Raw genomic sequence first — 23,192 nt, 5'->3', positions numbered from 1 at the left:
ATGTAATTAAATGTCCACTGATGTAGCCCTAATGTGGGATTGCTGCTAACCAGTGGCTCAATGGAAAAGAGCAGCAATACCACTGTAGTATAGTATTCTAACCAGAATCAAATTGAACTATATTGAATTAGTATAACGTGATTGGATTAATTTAAATTCTGGAACAGTTTAACTTAAAGTGCCTTAAGATGACACATATAAATATGCTCTACAGAAAAAGAAGCAAACCTCGTATCTATAAAGTTAAATGTTAACTACCTGAATGGAAAAACAACCAAGAGTAAAGACTCACAATAAATAAATCCACAACATACATCAAACCCCAAAAACAAGCACGTTTTTAGTGCCTCCAGCTATATGCTGCCACACAAAACACAGAGTTTATTGTTGTAAAGCAGCTAGCGGTGGTGGTGGGATGTCACGGCAGTCTCCTCGGGGCCACTGAAGAGTGTGGGTGTGTGTGCGCTGGAATGTGGAGGAGCTGATGGGCTTAGGCTGGGTGCAGAGGGAGTCAAGAGGAGGCAGAGCAAGCGAAAGAAGGGGGCTCTCCCAGGAGGAAAGGGGTCCTGCACAGATTGTCAATCAAACACACATATGATCCTGAGCCGAATGCTTCTTAGGAAGTACTTAAAGAAATGTCATGATCCTCCTACAGAAACAGCGATTTAGGAATAAATAGAAACTACACTGGCACACCGTGACGTTACCTTTCTCTACCATTTTATCACATTGCTCCTAAAGTTTAAAGCTCTGGCAATGAGTCTGCAGGGGAAATGCAGGTGTGATTTAAGCATAAAGTAAAAGGTAGAACTTCCTCTCCCTCACTTGTTGCTGAACACTGCCCTCCAGCTAGCTGAAAGAAGGATACTATTGAGTTTCATCAATCTAAAACAGACAAAGTTTGCTGCTTAGAGATGGTTATGGTGTGAAAATTAAACGGGGGGTGAAAATATACTTTTCTTTAGTATCCAACATGAAATTTTGGACAAATAAGGTAGTCAAATTAGTGATTAGTATTTATTCTGGTGTCCAGTAAATGTGGAGCATCCATCAAAGACCATTTTCTTTAATCATAAAATCTAAAATGAATTTTAGATTTTATGTCAATTTTTGTCATAACCTTTCACATTATTTACATAAATAACCTCTGTATGTTTGCTATGAATGTACTGCAACTTCTTTAATTTCAAGCTACGTACATAATTGGAGCTTTATTTCAGATATCTTTCAACGGTCTTTTAGATTCATTAGTTTAGATGAGGCTTTGCTTAATCACCAACTATTAGATGAGAGTTAACTGGTTCATATTAAAAAGTAGATTCATTGAAGATCATCCACTCAAAATGTCATAATATCTGAAACAATGTCAAAAATTATGCTGACTTTACAGTGAATACTCTGTTTTAGGTGTGAAACACACAAATTTCCCCAGAATTTTGAAATTATAAGTTACCACAACTCACAATTTTTAAAATAAACAACATGATTATACTACGACATCAAATTCTTGAAGCTTTGCTAACATGACAGCTATTATTAAAAATAATTTTGTGGTTAAGGTGGATTACAACTACAAACAAACATGAATTGCACATTTTTCCACATAAAATAATCTTTCAGGTTAATTTTATGTTTTGAAAACTGTACCAACATATATTCAAAAGTTTCTTGAGATTAAAAGTAGTTGACAAATTATGACTGCCACTGCAAAAAAAACAAAACAAAAAAAAAAACAGCAAACTTAATAGATGACACACATGACCGTACTTCCACTTCCTCCTTTCTGGAGAAATTTTACACTGACCTTAAGATAGAGAGAAGCAAGAACAAACTTATGCAAGCATTTCGGGAATTACAGACGCAGAGACCTCAGCTGACTGCTGGGAATCCCCCCCTCCTGACTTCAGCTCACTGACAGGCCAAGTACCTGACAAAAAGTCAGCTCACTTACTTCCTATACCTGCCTGGATCCGTCCACCTCTAAGCGCCGCTGCAGCAGCAGGGGGAATCTGGTGTTTCTAGGATTTTTTTTTTTTTCAGCCACTTCTCTGAAAGCTGGCGGAAGGTAAAATAAGGTTGTCACGGCGACACGGTAGCATGTCGCTTAAAAAACTGTACAGTAGTATAACCACTTCCTCTCAGACCGGAGTACAGTGCCAAACCTGCACCAGATTTTACCTGCTTATCAAGCCGCTGCTGCACACGTGAGAGCAGCTCTAATCAACAGGTCTTCATCGTGTTCCCCCCCTCCACCCCCCGTTTTTGTTAAATCGATAATACAAGTTAGTGATCACACACTGCCAGCCCTGCTGAGTAAGTAAACAAGAAAGACAATGGTCGACAACAATCATAGCCGACTCACCAGTATCTCCAGGTGTTTTCATTCTGCTTCAGCTGAACTGGAAAGCTAAACTGGAGAAACTCCACAAAAGTTGCTTGTGGAAGAAAAAGTCAGTCTCTCTGGCCTCTTCTTCCCGCTCCGGTTTCCAGTCTGGAAAACTTGGTAAAGACACGCTGAAAACTTTTTTTTCTTCTTCTTCTTCTTCTTCTTTCGGGAGCTACCGCTTCAGCGGCTCTGTCCTCGTTACAGCCGCTCCGCTCTTACTCCGTCGGGTTCTCCGGATCAATAAAAACCGAAAAGTCCTCCTCCCCTTAAAAAAAAGAAGAAAAAAAATATGTACGTTTGTGGGTCCTCGCTGCTGGTCCTGGAGCAACTGGGAGCGTTTCAATCTGCTCAACTCGCTTCGGGGAAACAACCAACCGTCCCGATTCGAGAGGCAACCGAAAAGCCTTTCAGTCCGTCTCCTCCTCTTCAAGTAGTTTGGCTAACTGTCCGGTAGCTGCTTTACTCCGTCCCGGCCGCATCTTTCTCACAGTCCGGCTTCAAAGCTCTACTACTTGTGTGTCAGAAACGAAGGTTAGAAAGCAAACCTGTGTTTCTTCGCAGACTTTTTAGTGCTCCACTCACTCTCACACCACTCCACTCCGCGCTGCTCTCCTCCCCCACGCGCCTCGCTCGGTTCCTCGGGGGTGTCGTGTTTCGCTCGCTCTCTCCTGACTGGGGCCCGCCCACACTGACGAGGAGACAGGAGGGAGGGGGCTAAAAGTCGCGAGTCACGCCCACTCACCACGAGCCGGGGGCCCGCACTGGCGTCACTGCCGCACGCCGCGTTGCCAAGGAGACTGTCGCAGCGCGCTGCCGTGCTGACATCATATCCGAATGCTGCGAATGGAGGAGAGGCGCAAGAGCGGCCTGGCTCGCTGTGTTCTTTTGCGTCAGTCTGAGATAATTAGACCTTTTCATATCAGCATAATTACACTTGTTAGATTACATGACAGCGTCAGGTGGTGATTAATACTGAAATCAGAGCGCTTATACGCGCCATTGCTGCCAACTTTTGAAGTTCTGTGTTAGAAATTCACTTCCTTTCACATTAAAATGTATGTTTTGTCCTTTTTATTTGTTTGCATGTGTAGATTAGGCATTAAAGCTTCATTCATCTGTGTTTGCCTCCAAGAAAACACAAGTTTCACATGTTCAAACAACATTGAAAACCTGTTGGAAGTCAATCCATTGCAGGGCCAGCCAAAGCCCAAATGAGGCCCAAAGCAGAGTTTCATTTGGGGCCCACTTTCAGTAAGCCTTCCAGTCACCAGATGGGTAGTAACCAGTTACATACACTGAGCTATATTTACCTAATTAATATTATGTAGGAAAAATAAATAGTAGTTCTACTACTCCATACTTTTTACTTGAGTTATGTTATGTCACTACTCTTCCTTGAGTAAAAATTCTGGATACTCTCTGAATAACTTCACTAAATGAAGAACAAAGATGTGTTAACCTGAAATGTTCCAGACGTAGATAGAAACCTACAGTTTATGCTAAACTTTTTGTTGTGCTATTTGGAGATCAAGAAGATACAGTAAACATCTTACAGTCTCACTAGAAGTACTTTACCCTGTTCTAACATATATACACACTACGTACAATAGTATACATTTTATACTGGGAAAAAAAAATAGATTCGTGAAAAGAAAAGAAGTGAAAAGAAAAGAAAATACTGTATTTGTCCCCAAGTGGACAAATTCAGTGTCCAACATAAGTTGTACTGGAACATAGAGATATGTTGCATTTAAGAATAAATATAAAAATCAAATATGCATAGATTTTAACCTACTGATAATGATTTATATTAATTCTATTTTTATACTTAAAGACATAAAAGGGAAAAAAAATACATATACTCAATGGTTTTTGATGGAGGATGTGTTTCTGAATCCATTAGAAAATAAATAAATTACAAGACTGTCCCCATTTATGCATCAAATCTTATGTCCTTAACATTTATTTATGGTTTAACTAACCCAAAAAATATGCTGTTGGTTGATGTGTACAGGAAAATGATGGAAGTTATTACTTTTAAACAGTTTTAAAAAAAAATCTGATTTTTGAATTTGAAAATTCAATTCAGTCTATGAAGAACACAAGGACAAATATTAAACTGACTCTATGACTAAAAGTGTTTTGCTTCACACCATTCACTTCATTAGATGGATAAAATTATTATTATTATTATTTTTTTTTACAATAATATCTCTGTCACTACAGCAGCTTCCTAAAATGTCTGATAAATACCAAGAAGTGAACATTTGACATATCCTATATGCTGCTCAGGACACACTATACCTTCCAGCTGGATGGTAAAAGACCAGAAAGCATTCATCCATTCATAAAAAATGACTAGCCATTCATTGGCTTCTGTATGTTTTTATGCATTTTATTTTAATGTTACCATCCAGACATAGCTTCAGATATGTAGAAAGACTGGATATTTTACCAGTCCCTCTCCACGTGTCCATTGTGGCAGCAAAATATTAAAATATGCATTTCTCATGCTTCTCAGTAAATACCTTGGATTAACTCATTTGCACTTTGGGAGTCATGTCCGGTGAGCAGTCGTCTCAGCCTTTTGGAAAACAGGTGAATATCCTCAGGAAACAAGAGAAAATGACTTGTTGCCTTTTAATAAAGCGCTTTGGATGATTTTCAAGGTTTAGCAGCTGCATGTTTTCAACTTCAACACTTGCCTGCATGTTCTTTCAGAGTCTAAGCTCTTTTGTAACAAAAAAAAACAACAACAAAAAAAACATCTATGTTTAAGAATATCCACTATGATTCATCAGTGTCTATTTGGATAGAAAACTAGTTTGCTATTTAGATTTATAGCTTTATTAGTGTTTTATTATTTCCTATAATCACTGCTTAATAAGGACAATAATATATTTTTATAGTGCCATTTTCATCACATGATCTGAAAGGGCTACAAATACTAAAAACAGTGCAAACAGTTTATTTAAAAAAAACACCTGAGAAGGTGAACAAATCGTTTTGCCAAAAGGACAAAAGCCTTAAGACATTTGTTTAGAACAGTCAGTAAATTGCAGTGCCCTCATTTTCCAGTTTATCTATTTAACTATGGGATGGTCAGAAAGGATAAAATAATAATAATTTTACTTATTTTTTCCCCATTAATTTACCAGCAAAGCATGTTGAAATTGATATGCTACCTTGCTGTTACAGTCCACTAATTTTATGTTATTTGGTTTTGCACATATAAAAGCATAACATTTGAAAATAAAACAATACCAGGCTTTTTTTATATTACATTTTATAAACTGCTTTATACTACATTTCACTTATACATTTATTGGCCCCTAAAACTTATACAGTATACTCATTATTTGTTTATAATTGACATGTTTTAAGTTCTTCATTTTATTTTAATATGTTAAAATAAAATGATGCAGAAGAAGCAGCTCTTGAGGAATGAAATGCTTCACTTTGCCTGCTGTAAACACAGCCATGACAATGTGATACATACTGAAATCAACAAAACCAACCTTACTGAAAAGGAAAAAAAAAAAAAAAAAAGATGTGTAAATGAATTTGAGTCATCATTTGTAGAAACTCTGTGTTTTCCTAAAACATGCAGTCAGCACGAGCTCTATTCTGTATTTCTCCCACAAACATCACAAGCGGCTGTGCTGTGAGCCGTGGCGTTCATTTGCATACACTGTAGGTGTGGGCATATTAAACATCCTCACATCACAGATATATGTAATTCGTAAACGCTCTCTTTCTCCAAGGTTCAGCATGACCTGTTCGACTGAGACCACCGGTGTTGAGCCCCGACTTGCTTCCCGTCACCTAGAACACGCTGACCTTCTGCTTCCTCTTGAGCCGATAGCGAAGGGGTGAGGCGTCAAACATGGGAGGTGAAGTGAATCTCCTTTTGTGCCTTCTTGAACACTGGCACCTGGCTGAACAGGATGGAGGCCTGATATGTGTTTATGTGCTTTTTTTTTTTCTTCCCAAATGCACTGTTACATCAGCGATACACACCACTGCCCTGCCCTGTCAACAGGATAAGACAGTGGTAGTAAAACAAAGTAAACAGAGTCCCCTGGCAGCAGCGTCCCGCTGGGGTGATTTACAAACAGGATTTCTCCTCCCTTCGCTGCCCATTCTTTGACAGCCGCAGGAAACGGACTCTGCTCTGCCAGATAAGACACTAAACCAAAAGAAAAAAAAAAAAACATTCAATTGGACACTGACGCTTTTGGTTTTGGAGTTGCTATCTCCTGCAGGGGCAGGACAACCACAGAAACAAACCTGGATGATAACTTCCCACACTGCAGCTGACAATGGGACAATAAGGGCGCACTTTTCTCCTTCCGTCACTGGACGCTCTGTCACTTCCTCCGGCATGCATCTAAAACACTACATCTCCATCCAGTGCTTTTTAAAACTTTGAGTACCTCTTGAAACTTTTCACATTTGCTCATGTTGCAACCATAAACTTCCATGTAAGTTCTACGACAGACCAACTGAGAGTAGTGCATAATTATGAAGTCGAAGGAATATGAAACATAGTTCTCAATAATTTCTACAAATAAAAATGTCATGTGTGAAATTATATGGATGATCAGTGAAGGCTTCAGAGGTTTGCTGGAGAATGTTAGAGGCCAATGATATTTTTAGAGGCTCTGCAAAGATCTGGTGGGAGAATCATGTCCCCCACTTAGTCAGGCTTTATGGGAAAGTGGCAAAAAGAAAATCCTTGTGAAAGCAAGTGACAGGAAGTCTCATTTCCCTTTTACCACAATCCTTAGGAATCTGATAGGAGATTGGGTGACATGGTAGGAAACAGAAGTTGCACAACATCCTGAAAGCTAGCTCCACCTTCAAACACGGTGGTGGCAGAATCATGGTGAGCAGGTGTGGAAGGATGAAGCTAAATACAATACAGCATTGAATGTTGTCCGGCAATATTGGATGGACGAATCCAGCAATTTTTATTAAAAAGCAGACTTTAGCATACTCATTCAATACATTGGCTAAATACAGCCAGTGTTTTCAAACAAACACTGGCTCACATCCTGTTTTAGCTGTTAAAAATGGACAAAGGTTTTGTAAACAAAAAAACAACCCCCCCCCTACAAAAATTAATAAATTGTATGCCTTTCTTTCTGGACACATTTGCAGTATTCTTTCCAATATCCTTTAATCTCTTAGATCTGCATTGACTTACGGATACATTATCTTATTGACTTAATTAAACTTAAAAACTTCTCACAATTTCTTAGCGAAATTTCTCAAATCCATTTCCTTTCACTTCACAATTATGAACTAATATCACATAAAACTACATTAAAGTTTGTGATTATGACCAGAAAAACCACTAAAATCCTTTTGGCTTTGAATACCTTTGTAAGCTGTAGCACTGCATATGAAAGTAAAAGAGAAGAAATGAGCTAGAGGACAAGTTTTCCAACAACATGGTCACATAAGAGATAATTAGCACTGCGTGGACAGATGGCGGCCTCTGTTCTATAATTCTGGGTCTTTATACCTACGTGTGCGTGTGTGTGCGCATGCTGCGGACTTGTGTGAGCGTGCACTATTGTAACTCAAGTGCAGCAGATGACATTTACAGACAAATCTACAGCACAGTACATTCTGAACACTAATAAACACGGCGGTGCGCTCAACCCGCTCCCTTTCTCCCACTTGTGTTCTCCTCCTCCTCCTCCTCAGCTTCCTCCTCCTTGTGCACTCTGATTGTTTTTCTCCCCATTCTGTCTTTGCTGTGCTTTGTCATCCTCCACCGCCCGTCATACACGGCGTCCACTCTCCCTTCCTTCACTCTCACACCTCTTCCTCCTCCTGCCTCTGCCTCTGCCACCTCTCTGCGCCTCCACCTCCTTTCCTCCTACCTCCTCTCCTCCTCAGGTAATGGTTTCACCTACATGCCTGATGGATGGAGGAAATGAGATTCATTTTGTGTAATTTTGCTCAGTAAAAAGATTTTTTTATTTTATTTCAGTAATTGTGCTAATTTGTGAACGTAACCTCAATCGGACATTAATGAGACCTTGACATCGTCCACATAATTACGAGGCACAGACAGAAACGATTCGCTCGTTCTCCAATTAATGCTCATATGTTGGCTTTATTCAGCTGCAGATGCTGATCCTCTGCAGTGCATCCATCCTGATAAGTTCACAATTTGGATCCTAATTAGACAAAAGATTCTTCTAATTAACATGACTTTTAAGAAAGTATAGCTGAAGTTTTTAAGTTTTAAAAGAAAAACAAAGGTATAGACAAACTTCTGTGACATTTTCTTATTATTTCTGTTGTGATTTGTGTGCTTATTGTCATAAATAAAGCAGCCTTTGATTCTAACTTTATTCTAAGCTGTTTGATTATACGGTTCCACAAAGGTACTTATGCCTCTTGAACCTTTTTGCTTTTTCCTCTGTTGAAACCACAAATGTGTTATTTTGGGATTTTACATGACAGACAAACACACATTAGCTCATAATTGTGCTGTGCAAGGACATTTACATAGATTTGAGTAAATACAAATCAGAAAAGTGTGGTGGGAATTTCTGTTCTCCTCCACTGAGTCAACACTTTGTAATTCACTTTTTGTTGCAATTAACCTCCAGATCTTTTAGATGGAGATTAATTGTGAACAATCAAAAACGCTTTCAGCTCAGGTTATGTGCTGATTATGCCTGAAGAAGAAAAAAACGTGAGATGTTACCCCACATGTTTGTCTTTATCCCGAAGACTAATAAACTCAAGTTATTTTTTGTTTGTTTGTTTTGAGAAATCCACGAATAGTCATACAAAGTGATTATAAAACCAATGATGGTAAATTAATTATTAGACATTGTGAGGTCTTCTGGAGGTGGCAGCATGGGCTGGAGCCCCAGGTGGGAGAGAAAGGACTGACATCCCTCCTGGTGGTGGGCAAGGCAGAGTAGCCCTGGATTATCATTTGATCCATGTCTGAACTTTGACTGGGCCATTATAACATATGAACAAGCTCTATTATGTTCTAGGTGTATGTTTAGAGTAATTTTTTTTTCTGTTGGAAAGCAGTTTTCAAAGGGTCACCTTTGAGAAATGTAAGTGTATTTATCTCCATTCAACTTCCTATTAAATCTGACCAGCCTCCCTGCCACTTCTAACCACAACATGATGCTGCTGTGGCTTCTTCACTGTTGTCCAGCCTGAACCCAAGTCTGAAATTGTTTCCATAATATATTTTTAGCATTCTGTTTTTACAGATGTTTCAACTGGTTGCTACTGCCGTTTCCTCTGGCTCAACAGCAATCCCGTTTTGGGTTAGAGACAGTTTTTACATGCTAGGGCCACAGATTGGGTGGTGAAACACAAAGAACTGGTGCTTTGTAAACTCTAGCACCAGTTAAGCACCACAACTGGTTTGGTGGAGACGACCCCTAACAGGTTTTCTCCTCAGTACTCCCTCATCCGTCTTCCTATGCATTTAGACCAGCTTCCCTGCTGAGGAAAAGCACCTCAAACCAGGATGCTGCCCATGGGTTTTTAATGTGGGCAGCCTGAACTCAAGTCACAGTTGCATTTCTGCCACACATCCCATTTTACTTACACCAAACAGATAAGAGAGATTTTTGGCGTTTTCCTCCCACTCTTCCCTAAAGGACAGCGTTGTGTAGTGTACAGCTAATTGTGTTCGTGTCAACAGATTCTTCCACCTGAGTTGCAGTTTCTCCAAAGTTATTACAAGCATCTTTTCTGCTTCTCTGATGAATTAACATGGGGTACTGAATCATAATGCCTGAAAATGTTATTTCAGCTAAATAATTTTGTGATGTGTCTCGAACTTTTGAAGCTTCCAAACTGATGAAGAAGTTGTGTTTAGTTGCTGGTATGACAATAAAAACACTATTAAACAACTGCAATCAGTTTATTGTTTGCGTGTTTTGTATCTCTGCTAAGATTTGAAGCATGAATACTCGTCATGACCTATTTTCGTGTTACTTTGATTTCTTAGTGAACTTGGTGATTTCTGATGCCCAGTGGGGGCGATCCAACCTCCACTTTGGAAACCTCTGTTTTATGCAACAATATCGAATGCTTATCTCATACCCATTTGTAGGCCACCAAAAAACCCACTTCAGAAGTAAAGCATTAGTCAGAAAACTAAAGATGCGTGAAAAGTTGCTCTTTGCACCAAAGAGGAAGATGTTTCCCCACATCCGCAGTGGCAATTTCTGGTACCATTTATTGAAATGAAATTCAAATTTCCAGCCGTTAGAGCTGAAGCGGCATGGGACGTGAACATGCTAATGGCTCTGACAGACAGTGCATCACAGAGGAGCCTTGTATTATTGGCTCCACATCATCTGTAACTCCCTCCATGTCCCATCCCGCCCTTTTTTCATCACCCCCCCCACACACTCAGCTTTATGCGACTCTGTCCGTTCCTAATCAGAATGACAGACAGACGCTCTGCAGAGAAAGACGAAGAGAATGAAAGGGAGAGCTCAGATTTTGTCGCTGCAGTGTTTGTGTGCGTCTGAATACACTCCAGACACATTTTCCTATAGATTCAAACCTTCATTCATATACCCCCACACGCTCCCCTTCATCTTCTGAGAAGACTGAATTGATGCATCCTCTAAACCAAGAGCAGGCATCGCGACAGAAATCTTTGCCAACCACTTGAAGCTGACATATATTTTAGGGTTTAATTACCAAGGATCTTAAAACCTCAACATGCTGTTTCTTTTCAGTGGACATCCGTGGCGCAACTGCATACCAGGCCTTACAGTCAGCACTGACACATTCACTGGTTTCCTCCACAACGCAGATGGCTTGAGTCTGGGTAATTACCGTGGACAATGGGTGTGGTAACCCACTAACCAGAGCCACCGCAGGCATGGCAGGCACACTCAACGTTCACACACTTGCATACATGTTGGATGCAAAACCTGATTTCTGCAACAAGCGGGGACCAGGCGGGGATTATAATTCCTGGACGGGGCGTTGAACAGCCAACAGAGGTGTAATACAGTATCTACACATTGAGTGAGGTGATTCACTCCACTGGGGAAGAGAGTAAATGCAGTGACAAACAATTCATGCACGGATACACACTCACTTCCCCCTTTTATCCTCCTTCATTCACCCATGTCACATCTTTCTCAAACTTTGTTTCCTGGCAATTAACTGAAACAGTCAACTTCGGATAGGTTTATGCAAAACACCCAACAAAACAAGCCATCATTCCTGTTTCACACACGCAGAACTTGGAGCAAACTGAAAATGTGCTGGCGGACTAAAAGCCACCGACAGTTAGAGCAGGCCAGATAAAAGAGACAGAGAAAAAGGCATCAGCAGGACAAGTGCAGCGAGGGTGGCGGTTAATACCCCGCCTACTCACCCTGCAACCTCATCACTTTGAAACGACGAGCAGCAAGAAAAGACAGAGAGGGAGAGACAGGAAAAGAGCGAAGCTGTGGAGAATAAGGAGTGGGAGAGGGAGACGGAACAAGGGAGTCAATGGGTTCTTTGTCTTCGCAGAACTTGTTTATTTTCAAGCTTGCAAGTCCAACAGTCAGGAGGCATGGGCACACATCACTCACTGTTTCTCTCTCTGTCTTTTCTCTCAGTCTGTTACCCCCCACAGGATAATCAGCGCAAAAAAAAAAAAAAAATCCTGCAAGTTCCCAAAACGATAGGCGAATACTTATATATATATTTTTTATGTCTTTAGAAATTACTCACTATTCTCGTTTTTTTTTTTTTTTTTTTTGACGAGTCGCAGTCTTTCAGCCTTCACAAATCTGGTCCTTGAACCTTGGCATTTCTAATCATGGTGGGCAGTTTGTCCTTAAAATGCTGAGCGATAAAGGAAGGACAAAAGACGAAAGGATTAAAAACATTTCAAGCTGCCAAACTGCTAAAGGATTTGTACTCCTTGAACTTAACTGTATTAAAACTACAAACGTTAATGTACTATGCAGAGGTCTTATGCCATAAACGGACACAGAGCAGCACATATCTGTAAAATGGAATTAAAGTAAATCATGGTTTTCAAAATCGTGGCATTTCTGAGTCAGTAATATTGAACTCTTCTTTGCTGCAGCTCTTTTTGGGGCGTGTCTCCACCAGCTTTTGCACACCCAGAGACTAAAGGTGTTAAGTACTTTTCTTTGATACAAAGCTCAAGCTCAGTCAGATTGAATTTTAATCATCTGCTAACATTCACTTCAAATATTGCGGTAGATTGTCCATTGGATTTCAGCCTGGACTTTGGATCTAAAGCAAGGGTGCCACTTCATTTTTACTTCTGGCCACATCAAGGTTATGAATGTACTAGAGGGACAGTTGTGGAAAATTTGTAGATAAAACTACCTTTTAAAATTTCTGTCATTAAACAGGTGTCTCTGTATGGTAATTCAGCCTTTTGGTTCAGGTGTGTTGGAGAAGAGAAGCATCAAAAAGCTACAGGAGAGGAGATGCGGAGTGTGCTGTGGGGGTGTTTTTTCCCCCCATTTGTTAGAGTGAAATATAAAACTGTGAAAACTAAATACAAACTAATCTTTGAATGAACAAAGTTTTCCACTAAATACAGTGAAGTTCTCGGTTGTACTGTCCTACAATGTCGAAAAAATTCAAGGAGCCTGAATACTTTTGCAAGGCATTTAACAAATATTTGCAGTTGGTTAAAATTTTTTTTTTCTCATTCGGTCTGTCAAGGACATTAAAAAAAAAAAAATCGACTCTTTTGTATAAAAAACTGCTGCAGCAAGCCTGCGTTCATCGCCTTTCCTACTGAAGGATTTTAAAAACACGTCTGAAGCGAGGCCTCCAGGCAGTTTTCAACCGTGCACATGTTCCCTCCCTCTCTCCCCCAGCTGGTATTTGCACATGAGTAATGGGATTACCACAGCAAGTAGTGGGTTAGTGCAGCGGGAGAGTAAAGGGAGAGCGTGATGTAAGAGGACAAGGAAGAAGAGGGGGATCAACAGGAGGGCTGACACTGGAGCAAAAAGTCCAACCAGAAGAAGACAGATGACTGGGATATTCACACACGTCCATGAATGCGTGCGGAGCTCCAGATTTACGCAGACTGATTTCTCAGATTCACTTAAAGAAACCACTTAAAGAAACCAATCGTGACTTACTATTTTCATCCAAGAGGCCCTAGACAGAGAAACCGCACTCTCTCTTTCTGCTGGATTACCATGGCAATGAGGGAGCTATTCAAGAACAAAAAGCTCCCTTTTTGTGCAGTGGGTAAAGTATGGAAAAAAAAAAAAAACAAGTAGCCGGTGCCCATATGAAAGCCGGGGTGGTGGGAGACGGAAAGAGAGGGTAATGCGGGAGCGGGTGGCAGCCACAGAGAAAACGTGTTATATTAAGCCAACGTCTGGCTTCGTGTCAAGTCGGTGGTATATATACAGTACAATGAGGTGGAGGAGAAAGATGAGGAGAGAGAGCTCGGGAAAGGAGGGATCAGTTAATTTAGCTCCTAGGACGTGACATTGATGGACGCGGGTTGTAGGGAGGAGAGGAATATATGAGGGAAGAGACGAGAGGCACAGGAGCAAGGAAGGAGAGGTGTTGAGGAAGGTGCAGGTGTCAGGCTGGAGAGGAGACGGAGGTATGCCTGGCCGGGTGACAGCAGCTATATTGAGCTCAGCGTGTGTGTTGACACTGTCTCCTGTATCTCGCCGAGGAACAAACTCTTCCTATTGGCACAGCGCTGAGCTTCCTCTTCCCCTCGGAGAGCAAAGTGCAATCTCTCTGTCTCCACACGTCGCCTCTGTTCCTCTGCCTTATCTTCTCCTCGCACCACATCTGTCTCGCTATCATCTGTTCCCACTCAGTACAATCACCTGGAACGACTCAGCTGCATGCGTGCACGCTGCGCCTTCTTCCTCTTTCTGGGCCAGTTGAAGTCGGTTGGGTTTCATTTGCATGAATCAGAGGCTAATTATCAAAGCAACAAATAAACAACGAGTTGAGCAAAGGCCTCCGCCAGCAAAGATGCTTCTTTCACAGGCGACATGAGAAGAAAAAATAAAACACTGAGACGTGTCGGCTTTCAAATAAAAAAAAATACCCTCATTGATCCCCAAGGTAAATTCAATGTTGTTGTAACTCATATTATTCAAGGTTCTTCAAAGAAATTATGGTTAGTTTTTTTAACAGTAATAGTCAAGTTAAGTTCATTTGCATAGCGCATTTCGGCAACAAGTGTTTCACATGATAGAAACACAATGAACAAGCAAAAAAAGAAATAAAATAAAAACACGGTGACAAAATAAAGAAAAGTAATGAAAAGACGCATTCCTAGCCCATTGTCATTACAAAAGACAAGTGGAGTTTTTGTCTTGATTTAAAGGAACTCAGTGTTTCAGCAATTTTATATTTTTCTGGAAGTTTGTTCCAGATTTATGATGCGTAGAAGCTGAATGCTGCTTCTCCATGTTTAGTTCTGGTTCTGGGGATGCAGAGCAGACCAGAACCAGAAGACCTGGGTCGTATGGAAGGCTGGTACGACAACAGGTTTTTAATGTATTTTAGTGTTAAACTATTCAGTGATTTATAAACTAACAAAAGTATCTTAAAGTCTATTTTCTGAGCTACAGAGAGTCAATGTAAGAACATTTGAACTGGTGTGATGTCCTCTGGCTTCCTGATTTTAGTGAGAGTGTGAACAGTAGCATTATGCATCAGCTGCAGCCGGAGGATGGATTTTTTTAGACGCTGTTGCAGTAATTAATGCGACAAAAGATAAACACACAAATAAGTTTCTCTAGGTCTTGCTGCAGCATTAGTCCTTTAATCCTGGAAATGTCCTTCAGGTGACAGAAGCCCGACTTTGAAATTGTCTTTACGCGTCTTTGAAGGTTCAGGTCTGAGTTCATCACTACCCCCAGATTTTGAGCCTGATCATTAGTTTCTATAGCTGTAATAACTGAAGCTGACTCTAGGTCGTTCCTCTTTAGGTCCAAAGACAATAACTTCAGTTATGTTTCTTTTTATCTGCATAATAACAGTAATTAATGCTATTACTTTAATCTGAGTTGGAAGGAGGCATTAAACATTAATATAAAATATTAATAATTAGTAATATAGAGATACTAAATAAGAGAGAGGCAGGATGGAACGTTGTGGTACCCCACATGCGACTTCAGTCCGTTCTTAGATTTGAACCGGCTAAGTACTGCAGCAGAGAGTCCAGTTGCCTCAGTAATGTCATGGCCAACATTGCTGCAGTTCTTCCGTCTGTGTTTAAGTGAATGTCATTGACAACTGTGACAAACTCAGTCTTTGTTCTTTGGTGAGCATTGAAACTGAAATGAAAGCCTTCAAAGCTCAAAGCTGTTGGTCAGAAACTATTTAACTGCTTTTAATAATTTTGCTTGTGAATGAATAGTTGGAGGTTGAGAAAGTTGTCCAGATTATTCTGAAACCTTGGGGAAAAACACCTGATGGGAGGAACGAGTTTACTCTTTGAATCAGATCAGATGCAGCGACAGACAAAACTTCCTTTAGAAAATCTGAGGGTAGGATATCAGCACAGGATCCTTTTGGTCTGACTCACAACATTTTGATTGAAACATTACTTTTACATTATTACCAAGGGGATATTTTTTTGTTTGCCGAACCAATTATTTCAGCAGTGACCTTTAAATCATTCAAGAATGAAAGAAGCCTGCTAAAGGAAAGAGAGTCGGTTTTGTGCCAGCACAAAAATCCCAGTTAACTAATGACAAATTAGTTTTTACCACCTGTTTGCAGAAAATACACATTTCCAGTTTAATTTGTGGCCTCTGCAAAAAGCCAACAACAACTTAGTTTACCACTCAAGCCTCAACAAGACTGTCCCACAAAGCTGCTGGCTAAATCTGTGACATGCAGTGGATGGATCTATTAAAATCGAATTAAAATCTAATGCAAAATACATGAAGACTTTTGCTAGACTCTTTGGTAGCGATTAATATTAAAGCTTGTTAATGTTACCTTTGTTCATGCAAACTTTTAAATAATTTCATCTACTGGATCTTTTTTGTTTTTTCTTTTTAGCTTTCAAGGTGTTAAAAGGGAAAGCTGCGCAATAACTTGCAACACTGTAGTTGTACTGTCGGATATAGGGAATGAAAATTGACAAAAAAAAGCTGTCAAAATCTCTGACGCAACGATTTGATAGACACAGTTTCGAAAGGTGAGAAAGAGTTTTTGGTGAAGCAAGAATTCGGAGACATAAAGACAGAAATATGTTCAAAAACCAAGGTGAACATGAACACATCGTGATTCACTTACAAAGAACAAATGCACTTAAATTTAAAGTCAGATTTTTCTATTTTGTCAGATTAAGCTTCTGGAACACAAGATTAATTTATTCCAAACTACTTTTGAAACATCTTTGGCAATAAATGTGAAAAAAAACTTCTTCACCTCATTAAACCCCAAATCACAAATATTCGTCTCGCCTGTCCTCTCAATCATCAACATGTGTCAAAACGACGAGATCATCAGAGCAGTCCAGAGCTGATGCTGGTGCATGCATGTGAATTATGCACGTACTGTATTTGAGGAGGAGGTCTGGGTCGGATCAAGTAACCGTTCCTGCTTTAATTTGTCATCCTCACAGCGGGGCAATTCAGGGTCACTCAGATTGGATCACCTGGAAGTACGCGGCTGCAGGCCATCAAACCCCCCCTCCCCCACCCCGCTACTCCTCCACTGCCAGCCGTCCCGTCACATCCAATAATACACACAGACACTCATCACATTCAGAGAATAGCTCTGAGCTTACGACAGATGCAGTCACAGAACACCCAGAGGTCCGTTTGCAACATGTTTACACATGTCGGGCTGCTGGGTGAGAAGCAGCAGCAGATGAGACTATTAACGGTAAATCAGCACTTTGTTTCGACGTGACACTTGGTGATATTTTCAAGTTAAAAAGAGAGACGTCTGAGCCAATCCAAGAACTAATTCTCCACTCAGGAAAACAGCCTGAGCTCGTAAACACTCTCATTCAGAGGACAATCGTGTAAAATCCGTCTCCTTGGCTGCTACCCTCAGTCGCCCCTCTTCCAGCATCAGCTGGGCATGGAGACAGCAGGCCTGTAGGTGGTTCAGCTATGTGTCATGCATTACATGCCAGTGCAGGGGAGGAGGACTGACACAGAGCATGTGTTACACTTGCTCAGTTTGATGTGCTCTGCCCTCACGCAGGCACCGCTGTGGGTGGCATAGCTATGTGTCATAATCACCATCATCCTTTCTGCTTTGTCGGATTTCTCCACGAACGTGCGTGAGTGTGTGTGAGAGGGATTGTTTTTGTGATGGTACAACGTAGGTCCTTTTGTGGAGGCGCCTTGCAGTGGGCTCATTCACAGTGTGGGAGCTGCTGTTATACAGTGGCACTGATTCATTTTTTCTTTCTTTTCCGACCTGAGTGTGCCGTTGTGACGGATAATGTTTTACATCATGCCAGCCCTCAGCTGATTAGTTGCAGGCGGCCCCTCTGCTGGGATCTGTTCTGTGTGCGCAACGTCTGAGCGCCGCAGCTTATCCTCAGGGCTGAGAAGCAGCAACAGCAACTTATTTTTCATCAAAAAAAAAAAAAAAACTGTTGGAGATGATTTTTGAAGAGTGTCAAATGAAGGATTTATGCATCAATCTTCTTAAAAACACCTCTATTCTTGTTTTCTTCAGTAGCTCTTAGCAAAAAGGTGAAAATAGTTTGATGAAGATAAACAAAATATCCACCCTTCAGCTAAATTCACTTTTATAGGTGAAGACTGACCTTAAACAAACCAAAACTCAATCCAGATACAGTATTTACATTCAAAAAAATATTCTCTTCTTTTGTTTTAGATCAACTAAGATCATCAACATTTTATATATTTGCTAAGAAGAGTTTTTTGGGGTTTTTTTATTCAGAAGTGTAAGCAATTTAGGAAAGCCAAGATGATGATTATTTGGTTTTGTAATCTTCCAATTTGAGTTAATTGGAGCCACAACTGAAGGTTTTTATTTTTTGGGGGAAAAGTAAAAATAAATCAGACAAAATGTCAGGAGCAGAGCTGCAGACCTCCATAGCTCTGACTGGTTAAACTTTAGTTATATTCCCAGATTTCTAAAGGTGTTCATGTTCGTCTGTCCAAACAGTTACATGCAAGTAGCAGCATCGGGAATATTCAACCGTCATGACATTCCGGAAGGAGTCAGATTCTGTGTTGCAGAAACGAATGTGTTTGGATGTGAACTGTGTGCATCAAACTTAGAAAAAAAGCAAATTACCTTGTAAAGATGTTGGCTGAAGCTGATAAGAGACTTACATAATCCACAGTGAAGCAAAACCGGTACCATTGTTAAATTTGGAAAGAAATGTAAGAAAGTGGCAGCCTCATAGTGTAGGGTTTGGCTTATTGTAGGACAGATTGGCGCACAGGCGGTTTCACGAGAAAAGAAAATTATGTGACAATATTGAAGATACGCCTCAAAACAACACAAGATATCAGGAAGAGAGTCATTTGGGCACAAGTGGGTCTTCCAAATGTCCTTGGCCTTGTCGCCAAATTAGCTACAACGTGGCCAAAGGAGAGGAATGTCAAATGTTTCAGAGTAGTCATCATGAAGTCAGGATCTCACATTGATTTGTGATAATGTCTCTGAATAAAGCAGTCTGTAAACTTGTCTCGGTTACAACAGTTCTGTCAGCAGAAATGTGCCAAAATACTAGCAAGCTATTGTGAGTAGTACACACAGCATGTTTATCCACAGTCAAGGGCAACTCCACCAAATTTCAAATGTTTACATGCATCCAGAGCATTTTTATAATATAAAGAAATTGTAGAAATATGTATATTGCAGAAAAATCCCCTCTCATTTTGGCATTTAGGGATTCGTAATAATATTGGTGACCTAAAGCAGAAAAACCTTTTTTTTTTTTTTTATACTTCATTTTTAATATGATTTTTTTTTTACTCTTACAAGGCAAACCACAACAGCAACAACAACAAAAGAAAAAACATGAAAAACCTTAATTTGTTTTAATGTCAGACTGTCAACTATATATGTGTTGCAGTTGTCTTGCAGTTTTCTCATATTGTTAGATATTATGTGCCCCGTGTTATCGACTCGCCTTTCTATGCGGTAGTGAATGGGGCATATCAGTTATCTCGGAGGACCAGGTGTATCAAGTACTCATGCATAGCCGTATTCAATAACTCCAGTGGACCAGGAAATGTCCACGTTCTCCTTCAGAGCCGTTCTACCATAGGCTCAAATTGGAGTCCAAAAAATTGTGAACTCATGCAGTGCCTTGTAAATTATTCCTAGACTTTTTTTTCATGTTAGAATAGAATAGAAATACAGTTTATTGTCCCACAGTGGGGAAATTCTGGTGCAACAGTAGCAAAGTGACAGGCAAAGTATGCAGGTTCACACAAAGATAAAAAATATAAAACATATAAAAAACAGAATTAAGAATACTATACTGTGCAGAACGTAAAAAATACAGTGTAAATAATCAAAACAGCATACTACAATCTCAAGGAGTGTGCAGATAAGTAGGATAATTAAAAAAAGTACAAAATGTTCATGTGAATTTGAGCATTGAAAGAAAGAACAGACTATTTACAATAAGTCATAATAAAACTGTGCAACAGCAGAGATGTGCAAATAACAGCAGGAATGTTCTTTAAAATGAGAAAAACTGCAAACATCAGCAAGGATGTAAACAACAATTGAGTTTGTTGAGAACAATGATGATTATAAAGGTTGACAGCTCCTTTGTGCACTTAGGATGCAGACACAGTCACAGTTACAAACATCTATGTATTTAAGTGGAAAGTATACAAAATATTTTGGAATATGTTTGTAGCAGCTTTTTTTCAAACTCAGTCAAAATGTGCAAATATTCAATAAGTACAAATAATTTCAGAATCTGCACGTATAAATCAAGTTATGCCGCTGAAAATTTTCAATCTGTGAGAGTGTTAAAAAGGTTTACAAATGCCTTGAGTCATAATTCCTGGAACTTCTTTGTAAATATGTGAACTGTGAATATAAATGCTTTAAAATTAAGTGTTACGATGGCGACTTGGTGACCCCAAGCTGCCACTCTGAGCTTTGGAGATGTCTTCTTTACCTCCACTACGACCCTGCTACATAGGCTTGCTTGTCATATTTCCAGCAGCCTTATTTTTTTAATTATTGCTCTGACTGTATTTATGGGCAAGTTTGGGCTTGTGCTATTTTTCTTGCTTTCTGACTGGATTGCCTGATCCAGTATCTCCATCCAGCTGAAGCATCAAGAGGAATTTAACACTGTTGCTTCCAACTTCAGCACCACAAAGTGTAGAAACCTTCAAATAGGAAGTTAAAATCCACCTATCCACAGAAGATCACAAAAGCAGTTTGAATTTCTTTACTAAAACTTAAAGTCTGCAAGGATATTTTTTAACGCTTGTTGACAAGTTTTGTGTCAACGAACGGCTGCAGTGAATTTAACCTGCATTAAGCTAATGTCCTACTATCCAGTGAAAAACACACAAGAGAAAACTCCCCCAGGGCTGCGGTATCTGTTTGTTCAACATATGCTTGAGCTTGAGTTGACTAAAGGCAAACCACAATGAAACCATTGTACCATTGTTTTAGGAGAACACCCACTGAAAAGAGTGGGATGAAGTTTTTCTGTTCCAATGTGATAATTGCTCTAATTATTTCATTTCATTCATGAGGATGAACCAGTAAGCCTTTTACTTTTCATGATCGGCATACACATTTACCCATTTGTTCTTTGGTTTGTGACAAAGAGCCGTAGCTCATCAGTCTCAGTAGCTGATTGAGCTGATTACTGCGAGCTGGCAACTCTTAGCATGCTTGCAGATTCAACGGTTTCTTTTTAGGGTTATGAACCGACTTATTACATAAGGAATGACGCTGTTGCTGCAACTTAAAGAAATGGGTAAGAAATACACTTCTTTGGTCCATTTAGATAAGTCTTGAAAACTCATGCAAAACTCTATACTTTAAGTTTGTCTTGGATGTGTGAGGCAATATTGACCTTACGAGGTGTCATGATCTCCGTTTGTTGAATGGACCGAAATGGAGCAGGTGGAAACGTCAAATAGAGTTTAGTTAATTTAATGAAAAAAAAATAAATAAACAAACGTACAAAAAAATCACAGGGAGCCAGGGCAAAACACAAACCATAAATCCAAGGGAAAAGCCAACATGGAGTCGAGGAAAACACAGGGTAGAGCGAGGAAGTAATGGGATTAGACAGGAGGAACCAGCAAGGAGGAACTGAGAATGAGTTGAATACTGGGGAGGTTGATTACTGAGCAAGAAACTGATGGCTGATTAGAAACGGGTTGCAGGTGTGAGGGGAGATAAGAGAGAGAAGGAGAGACAGTAACACAGGGGATGTGGGAGAGTACACAAGAGAACACTAAGGAAAAACTAGAGCTAAGAAACACTTAAACTAGGGTAACAAGGAATAACTCGAAACAAGAAATAAACAACTGGAATAGTAAGAAGGACTAAAGTAAAACAGAAACAAAACTGATCTAACCAAAGAAAGAGAATAGGGAAAACAGAGTAACCAAACCTAAAAAATAACTCAAATCAACGCAGCACAGAACTTTGCAGAATAAACAAACTTTTGCAAATCATGTGTAAATATTTAACTTTAACCTTTGATGCTGTTTCACTTCAAATGAGGTGTAGATGTGTTTTGCAGGTAAAAAAAAAAAAAAAAAGATTTGCTTATAATCTACCCCTCACAAACCACTGTGACCCAGAAAGACAAATCTGACTAGAGCAGGCTTTGCACATATTTTGGTCTTTTCAGCTCTCTCTATCTTTAGCATCTGGTGCACAAACATCTGCAGTGCATCCAACAGGCTGATACTTGGCAATATTAATGTTGCACACACGGATATGGTACATTCCTTTTTTCTGACATACTGCACGACCCTAACAAATATGTTTTTGTCCTTAAAGGCTACAACTGAATACTACCATAAAATAACAGCAGCACTTCCACCGTATGCAAAAAATATGGCATAGCATGGCAATATACAAATTCATTTAAATCAACAGAGTGTAGCAAAGGATTTTGGTTGTTGCTTATATTAGGAGTCCAAACTAAATGGAGAAGCAGTAAAAGTGAAGCATCCAGGCAGAACTGGCTCAAGGTGAAAGCAAACTTTACACTGTGTTCAGGGCAATCTGTTGAATTTACACGACACAGATTTGTAAATGCACCATTAGTACATAGAAAAACCTTCATAACTTGGTAGTTATACTTTACTCTTCATGTGCATTTTAACTAAACAGATCAGAGAAAATATTGTTAATACTCGCCCATCCTCCCCAGATCTCCTAAGTTTAATATTTAAGGACTTTTCTGTGTCCTTGATAAGCAGGTTGTCTAAGTTTTCAGCTGGAAATAAAATAAAAACATCAGTTGAAATCAAAATTTAGTTGGTCATGAGTTCAGTGTCCAACATGGCCTCCAGGGATGGAAATGTTGTGATGTGTGCAAGGAGGAAACATCCAAAGAAAACATAGACAAAGACTAGGACTTCTGGAATAATGTTCTCTAGATATTTAAGTCTAAAGCAAGTCATGTTTGATTGCATAAATTTAACGCAGCATTCCAGGAAACGACTCACACCTGCTGTGAAGCATGGTGGTGAAAGTACTTTGATTTGCTGCAGCAGAACCTGATCAGCTGACAACCATAGAATCAAAAGTGTGCTTAGGGAAAATGTGAGACTATCTGTAAAGAAAAATGAAAGCTGAAGCA

General features: G+C 39.8%; 1 protein-coding gene and 1 long non-coding RNA gene across 3 annotated transcripts in view; both read right to left on the bottom strand.

The window, feature by feature from the left end:
* erfl3 (Ets2 repressor factor like 3) overlaps positions 1-3,164 on the bottom strand; it is a 64,421-nt gene extending 61,257 nt beyond the window's left edge. The window contains exons 1-2 of one of the 2 annotated variants that reach the window (XM_015036050.1): positions 2,969-3,164; positions 2,363-2,894 (exon numbers count right to left, since the gene is read on the bottom strand). In XM_015036050.1, coding sequence (XP_014891536.1) covers positions 2,363-2,384 — 22 coding nt within the window. In that variant the 5' untranslated portion in view covers positions 2,385-2,894; positions 2,969-3,164. Of the gene's footprint in view, positions 1-2,362 lie in introns of both variants that reach the window. The other variant, XM_015036049.1, reaches the window with a different exon arrangement.
* Positions 3,165-5,655: 2,491 nt separating this feature from the next.
* On the bottom strand, positions 5,656-18,741 carry LOC106949644 (uncharacterized). The gene is made up of 2 exons (XR_001425418.1): positions 18,674-18,741; positions 5,656-6,418 (listed from the first exon to the last, which is right to left on the bottom strand). It is a non-coding gene; the product is annotated as an uncharacterized LOC106949644 (long non-coding RNA).
* Between the last annotated feature and the right edge of the window lie 4,451 nt (positions 18,742-23,192).

Source organism: Poecilia latipinna, unplaced genomic scaffold, assembly GCF_001443285.1.
Source record: "Poecilia latipinna isolate Pla-1442-1.1 unplaced genomic scaffold, P_latipinna-1.0 Scaffold355, whole genome shotgun sequence".
In the NCBI taxonomy this organism is placed as follows: domain Eukaryota; kingdom Metazoa; phylum Chordata; class Actinopteri; order Cyprinodontiformes; family Poeciliidae; genus Poecilia; species Poecilia latipinna.
The sequence above is the reverse complement of the archived record's forward strand: the minus strand, read 5'-3'. Positions and strand labels throughout refer to the sequence as shown.